This window comes from Oratosquilla oratoria, unplaced genomic scaffold (genome assembly GCF_046742065.1).
Source record: "Oratosquilla oratoria isolate Oo_2021 unplaced genomic scaffold, ASM4674206v1 SCAFFOLD100, whole genome shotgun sequence".
Taxonomy (NCBI): domain Eukaryota; kingdom Metazoa; phylum Arthropoda; class Malacostraca; order Stomatopoda; family Squillidae; genus Oratosquilla; species Oratosquilla oratoria.
This window is the reverse complement of record NW_027467457.1, coordinates 451,587-459,691: the sequence shown is the minus strand read 5'-3', so window position 1 is coordinate 459,691 and position 8,105 is coordinate 451,587. Positions and strand designations below refer to the sequence as shown.

At 43.8% G+C, this 8,105-nt stretch overlaps 1 protein-coding gene across 1 annotated transcript; it reads left to right on the top strand.

Annotated features, from left to right (window-relative positions):
* The first annotated feature begins 1,208 nt into the window (after positions 1-1,208).
* LOC143022466 (uncharacterized) lies at positions 1,209-4,364 on the top strand. Its single transcript, XM_076180688.1, has 2 exons — positions 1,209-3,367; positions 3,596-4,364. Exons 1-2 carry the CDS (start codon positions 1,209-1,211, stop codon positions 4,362-4,364), a joined length of 2,928 nt encoding a protein of 975 aa, XP_076036803.1.
* Positions 4,365-8,105: the final 3,741 nt, after the last annotated feature.

The window sequence follows — 8,105 nt, the reverse complement described above, 5'->3', positions numbered from 1 at the left end:
TATGACTTCTGTTCAGGAGCTTAAGGAACAGGCTATAGCTTTAGGCCTCGCAGGAGGAGATGTCGGCAAATACGTCATAGAACAGCAAGCTATTGAACGAGAAGAACGTGAAAAAGAGCAACGAGCCAAGAAGGAGGAAATTGAGCATAAGACCCGCTTAGCTGAAATTGAAGCGGAGAAGGCCAAGATTGAAGCAGAGAAGGAGAAGGCCAAGATTGAAGCAGAGAAGGAGAAGGCCAAGATTGAAGCAGAGAAGGAGAAGGCCAAGATTGAAGCAGAGAAGGAGAAGGCCAAGATTGAAGCGGAAAAGGAGCTAGAGCTAGCTCGTATTACGGCGGCAAAGTAACCTACCGCGACTCCACATGATTCGGTAAGTCGTCCCCAGCTCCCTCTATTACAAGAGGGGGAAGATATTGACTCTTACCTTAACCGTTTTGAGAGAATTGCAGAACTACTTAAGCTGAGTTCAGACAGCTATGCCGTGAGACTGGGTAGCTTACTTACGGGAAAGGCAGCTGATATGTACATATCTCTCTCCCCAGAGATAACTAAGAACTATGAGCTACTGAAGAAAGCTTTATTGTCAGGTCTTAACAAGACTCCTGATGGTTACCGCGTAGACTTTTGGAATGCCAAGATTTCTTCAGGAGAAACTTTTCTTCAGTTCTCATTTCAACTAACCAGACTATTCCAGGCGTGGTTAGATTCCTGAGGTAGGGAATACTTTCAATGATTTGAAAGACTTTATGATACTTGACCAGTTTTTGTCTTCCTTCCATCCAGACTTGCGTGCTTTCAGCAAGGAACGACGACCCTCTACATTAACTGAGGCCATTCGTTTGGCTGACGATTGGACGTCAGCCCACCCTAATCTTCCTCGAATTTCGATTCCAAATGCAAAGAAGTTCTCTCGACCACCTAAGCCGCCTAAGGTAACCACAGTGACCCCGAATCCGTCTAGCGGCCGAAAGGACCCTCCACCTTTGACTTGTCACGGTTGTGGAGAAATTGGACACATTCGGCCTCGTTGCCCTAGAAATCCCCGCACTTTCAAAGAAGGCACGTCAACTACGCAGCCATATAAGGTAGGGTTTTGCCTGTCCGATAGAACAGTCCCTCACTTCCAGGCCTCTGGTACCATCAATGGTGCCTGGGTGTCTACTATAATCCGGGACACCGGCTGATCCTGCGTAGTCGTATCAGACGAGATGCTACCAGATATAGATGTCCCGAGTTGCAAGAAAGTCTATGTTGCCGACTACTTGGGCCGAGTAGATGCCTTTCCTCTGGTTTCTTGTTACCTTCGATTTTCTTATTACGAGGGATGGACCGACGTCGTCAGAGCACCCATCAAATTTGCTAGTGTCTTAATTGGTAAAGTTCCAGGCGTTAAAGATCCTAGTATATCTGAATGTTCCCCTCCAGCTGATGACTCCGCAATTCCACGCCCGACACAAACTGCTACACCCTCTCCCAAGCACCTGGTATGTGCAGTCCAGACCCGAGCCGGCAAAATGAAACGGATTCACCCTTTAGCTCTGCCTGCCCTACAACCTTTCACGGTGACGCCCGACAACTTCAGTCTACTCCAGTCCTCGTGTGAGACACTCTCTGCCGCTAGAGCAAAAGCAGCCTCGGGAGAAATAGACCAAACGAGGAACGGGTCTACTTACCAGTTTGTCAAGACGGACGGTCTCCTCTATCGGAAATGTTTGACTTCTAATCGCCCTGATAAGGTAGGAAAGTCTACATTGGTTGTTCCCCGTGATTGTCGCCCTATTATCCTCTCCATTGCTCATGAGAGCCCTTTAGATGGACACTTCTCTCACCGGAAGACGGAATTAAAGGTAGCAGAACAATTTTACTGGCCTGGCATGGGAACAGACATCAGAACCTTCTGTCGGTCTTGTGACAAATGTCAACGCTTCTCAGCGAAGGGACGAGTACCACCAGTCCCATTACAACCCATGCCCATCGTCACTGAACCTTTCGCCCGTGTTGCCATAGACTTGGTTGGACCTCTTTCTCCAGCATCTTCCGATGGACACAGGTACATTCTTACCTTGATAGATTTTGCCACTGGATTTCCTGAAGCAGTTCTCTTAAAGAATATAGACTCTATTTCGGTCGCTGAGGCCTTATTAACTATTTTCTCAAGAGTTGGTATTCCCCGGGAAATACTTTCAGACAGAGGTACCCAATTCACGTCTAATTTAATGAAGGAACTCCACCGAATGTTGGGCGTGAAACCTATCTTCACCACTCCCTTCCATCCTAGTGGAAATGGAAGGATTGAGAGACTACATGGCCCCTTGAAGGCTATTCTTCGTAAATTGTGTGCTGAGAAGCCCCGTGAGTGGCAGAGGTATCTAATACCAACTTTGTTTGCCCTCAGAGAACTCCCGAGCGACAGGACAGGGTTTTCAGCCTTCGAGTTGTTGTACGGTCGGTCTGTTAGAGGCCCACTCACATTTTTGAGAGATCTGTGGGAAAACCGTACCCTCCACGAGGAAGAAAGGTCCAGCTTCCAATATGTAATAGAACTACAGGAGAAGCTGGCAGAATGTTCTCAAATGGCTGCCCAACAAGCCGACATCAGCAGTTCCCGGTACAAGGCGTACTTCTATCTGAAGTCTCAAAATCGTCAATTTAAACCAGGTGATGAAGTTCTAGTACTCCTGCCTAGTGATACCACTTGGAATGGACCCTACAACGTATTGGAGAGACGTGGGGAAGCGAATTACGTAATAGAGACCCCTCGAGGACATAGACTTTACCATGCTAACATTTTAAAAAGATATCACCGCAGGGCCCAGGTGCAGCAGTTGGAACTGATGGATGAGATTTCCGCCATAGAAGAACTTTCCGCCCCAGGAAAAGAGAAGGTATCCATCGTCGATGAAGGGGATCCGTGTGATCTTCTTTCACAGTTGCCTTTGACACCTGACGGCATAACCCTCTCCCCTTCGACTGATAAACCTGAAGTGGGACAACTCACCCCGGATCAGCTAGTCCAACTTCAGAATCTTATGGGTGAGTATAAAGATGTTTTCTCCGACGAGCCCGGATGTACCTCCACTCTAACTCATGATATACAACTTACCACTACTGACAGAGTACAGGCCAAAGTGTACCCAGTGCTAATCCACCTTAGACCTGTCTTCGAGAAAGAAGTTGAAACCCTCTTCCGTCAAGGGATTATCCAACGATCCTCCTCTCCTCATTCTTCGCCTGTTGCCATGGTAAGGAAAACTGATGGATCCTATAGGATGGCCATAGACTATCGCCAACTAAACTCTGTCACAGTATTCCATGCTGAACCAACCTGCACCATGGAAGAAGATTTGTACAAATTCTCTGGCGCTAGGTACTTTAGTGAACTAGACCTCTGCAAGGCATATTACCAAGTACCTCTTTCAGACAAAGCCAAAGCCCTAACGTCCTTTCCCACTCATCTAGGTTTGATGGAATTCTGCCGAATGCCCTTTGGTCTGGTAACGGCAGGTGCTACTTACATCCGCCTGATGTGACTAGTATTGGGGGATTTACCAAATGTGTGCTTTTACTTTGACAACATCTTTATTTTTTCTAAAAGCTGGGATGGACATCTCGAAGCTCTACATCGCTTCTTCGAACGTCTACGGGACCACCATCTGACCGTCAAGCCTTCGAAGTGTAGATTTGGAGTTTCTTCCATCCAATACCTTGGCTTCATTTTAGACGGAACCTCTTTAAGACCTCAACATAACAAGATTGAGGCTATAACCCGCATTCCTCCACCAACCAGTAAGAAGTTACTTAGGACCTTCCTTGGTCTAATCTCCTTTTATAAGTTTTTCATCCCTCAGGCCTCCGACTACACCAGCCCCTTATCTGATCTACTAAGGAAGACTAGCCCGAAACCTCTCCCGTGGACCGAAGACCTCTTGGACCGTTTCTGCCATTTGAAGGCTGCCATATCTTCACAACCCATCTTGCGGTTACCCGATCTTAAGCTGACTTTCGTCCTTAGGACCGATGCCTCTCTTTATGGTCTGGGGGCTGTTCTGCTCCAGTATCACGATGAATGTCCACATCCCGTTGCGTATGCCAGTAGGAAACTTTTGGATCGTGAGAAGAGATACTCCACCATCGAGCGTGAATGTCTTGCGGTCGTTTTCTCCATCTCCAGGTTTGATTATTATCTCCGTGGCAAAGAGTTCGTGTTAGAAGTTGATCACAAACCTCTCTTGTATTTAGCTACCTTCAAAGGAAAGAATGACCGACTCCTTCGTTGGGCTTTGGCCCTTCAGGCATATAAATTTAGAGTTGTCCACATTGCTGGAAAAGACAATTTAGGTGCTGACCTCCTAAGTAGATCTTAAATCCTGGCTAGGTTTTATTTTGCTTTCATCCTCTTGAGAGTTACTATTAATTGTTTTAATCTACTCCTAGTAGATTCTTGTCCCGGGGGTGGTGTAAGGGCCCATCCTCCTTCCCCGGGCGACAAGTCAATTCATCGTGGTTGCTCTGATAGTCGTTTGGCTCCCCACCTCGGCGAATCGGCTTGTTTGCGCGACAGTTCAACGAGCAAGTCAGCTTCGAACTTTTGAAGCCCGAGAAGACTGCGCCTGCGCGGAGCGGCCACGTCGGCAGTTTTGGGGGGTATATATACCCCTCCTCCCCCAACGTCGGATAGAACTTGGTCAGAAGACGTCCTGCGAAGACTACCCACTGCCACGCCAATCCCAAGTCTTCATTACTCCAGTCGCAGGCTACTCGACGTCGGGTCTTCTCATCTTTGCTGTTCTCAAGATCAACCGCATCCGATTGGGCCGGAACGGTTCGTCCATACGCACCCGAACATCGCTACTGTTGTTACGATACGGAGGTGCTGAGCACCTCGTATCAGATGTTCCCCTTCTACAACATTGTATTGTACACTTTTGATGATTTACTGTATTCGTTAACTCTTTTAAATCCATTAATTCCTTTTGATGTTTGATTAAAGCCCCAGCAGATCCAGCAGCACCCGAACTGGTATTACTTTTCAGGGCCGAGAGAACATAGTTCCTCCTTCGCCCTCACAATATATGTATATATACATATATATGCACTAAAAACCCACTATTATTTGGATTTAAGAAAAGAAGGAAATAACGAATTTCCGTATATTTCGATCACTTGCTGTGATCCTCTTCAAGTGGAATACATAGACAAGAGAACATACATATCTTATATACAGATGAGAGAGGTAAAATTAGGGAACATGGACAAGACATATCATGTGGCATCTATATTGTTGCTCGGGTTTTGTGGCAAATCGTCCGCTTTTACAATATGAGGAAATACTTAATTAACTGCCAAGATGGTTATGTAATCTGTTAATAAATCATTTCCTCGTATTGTAAAAGCGGACGATTTGCCACAAAACCCGCGCAACAATATAGATGCCACATGAGATGTCTTGTCCATGTTCCCTAACTTTACCTCTCATATGTATATAAGATATGTATGTTCTCTTGTCTATGTATTCCGCTTGAAGAGGATCACAGCAAGTGATCGAAATATACGGAAATTCGTTATTTCCTTCTTTTCTTAAATCCAAATAATAGTGGGTTTTTAGTGCAATTACTAATGTGTAATGACATTACTGGACAGTGATACATATATATATATATACATATACATACGTATATATATATATATATATATATATATATATATAATATATATATATGTATACATATATGCGTACAGTTTGGAGAGACAACAAAGCTGTATATGTAGCCAGCAACGTCCACAACGTGACCAGAAAGGACGGAGACAATACGTCCAACCAAGAGCAGGCCAAAAGGTACAGTAAGCAGGCCGGAGGATACATCTTCATCAACGGACCCGATCTCATAGCCAAATACAATGAGGGCATGGGAGGAGTAGACCTGCTGGACGGGATGGTGGTTCTTTACAGATCCACAATCAAGAGGAAGAAATGGTGGTTCGCTTTCGTTCCCTGGTCAATAAATGTGGCGGCCGTAAACGCCTGGCGCCTAAGAAACATGGCCCTCAAGACTCATGGGATTGCTTTCAATAAGCATGAGCACAACTACCTCAACTTTGTGAGGGATCTGGTGGAAGGGCTCATCAAATGCCACGGCAAGCATTCATCCACCATCCCAGTGCAGATGTCGGTGTCTGCGCCACAGTCCAAAAAACTAAAGGTGTTTAGGAAACCCATCGACGATGTGCGGTATGATAACCAAGGCCACTGCATCAAAAAACACATGCCAGGGCACAGGGGGAGGTGCAAAAAGTGTACAGAGGACAAACGCCCAGGCGACAACCGATCTACCTACTACTGCCCTAAATGCAATGTGTCGATCCATGTGGACTGCTTCTGGGAGTTCCACAACAAGTAAATGTCAATGTGTACAATATATTGTCATGGATATTGCTGATTTCTTGTATTGAATTTGAGTAGTTTCGAAAATAAATGTGTAAGGATGGACCCTCGGAAATTTATTGGGACTTTAAAGTCCCACCTCATAACTCAAAACACAATTCTTGAAACACAAAACCGCTTCATTTGTGTTCTAATGGGACATAAACTGTTTTGTGGAAAAAAATTCATTGATCTTGATGCATTATTTCTATGGGTGGTACGGACTGGGTTAATTTGACAGTAAGTTCAGCAATAGTAACTGCATGTTTTTTTTAAGTATCTAATAGATAATATTAGATAAGTACAAGCTTTAATCAGCCTTGACTATGAAGAATAATGTTGTGAAACTACATAAGTAGCTTTATCTAGTTAGCTGACCTCCATGTCAGTTCCGAAAGCCCTTTTAATTCTTAGATTGGAAAAGTCATTCTAGCTTATGTCTGGCTGTTCTGGCTACATCTCTGAATTTTGGAACAAGAACATAGGTCCTTCGGACCACCTGACAGTTAGTCTACCTCGAATTGAGTCATCAGCTGGGTTGTGTTTACTTGGTACATATTTCCAACATACATCATATGAATTCTACCTAATTTGAGCCACTCTGTCAGCAACAAAGGTTTTGAATCTGGTGTATTCATTGTTTACACATACCAATACTGTAGAAGAATCAGTCCAGATAAAGAATTAGTTTAATCGTAAAGGTACATCTGTTGTGATTATGCTCTTTGATTTGATAGTAAGCGTGGCTGCAACCAACTCGAATCTTGGGATAGTAACTGATCTAAACGGTGCTACTTTAACTTTTTCAAAAATAAAATTACATTGAATTTTCCCATCGACATTCTCATATCTTAAATAGGCCACTGAACCATATCCCAGTTCATTAGCGTTGCAAAATATATGACTCTTGATTAACTTCAATACTGACAATCTACACTTCTTCATACAACGATCAATACTAAGATTATTAGATATATTTAACCTTGAAATTCAGGTATGTATATGTCATCTCTCAATTTCACTTAAAGGGTGGTCCCACCCAACACCCTTTCTAAATAAATGCTGTAACAATACTAACAATACTCTGCTCTCTAATACAACTGGTGACAACATATCTAAAGGGTTATATACCCTGCCGATAACAGCTAACAGTTCTATTTTAGTACTAGGTATAGAATCAAGTCTAAATTATTCTCCTATTTCATCATGAGTAAGAGACCAGTCAAGACCTCTTTCTTTGATTTAATTCTTTATCGTTGATGAATTGTTCCATATGTTTACTCTCATCCTTGGGTAAACTGTTCATGAATTCAAGAGAACTACTGCTAAATTTTGTCAGGTTAAACCCGCCCATCTTACAGAGATTCCTAACATTAGTAGTATTCACAATCAAATCACTAACATCATCTGATGATGCTAAGACAGCATCAATATAAATCCCACTGATGAATGAAACTGACGGCCATAATCCTACACAACGCGTTTCGGAGCACAATTTGCTACGCTCGGGAAGCAGCAAGCTCCAAGTGGATGAGAATTCGTTCTTTATTTAACAATATCTTTCCATTTGACCATCTCTACCACAAGAAACGTGAGTAATCCCTGTCTCCTTGAGGCACTTTGACCTGATAATACAGTCTCTATATCAGCAACATATGCATACAGTCCAACCCGAAAGCTCTAC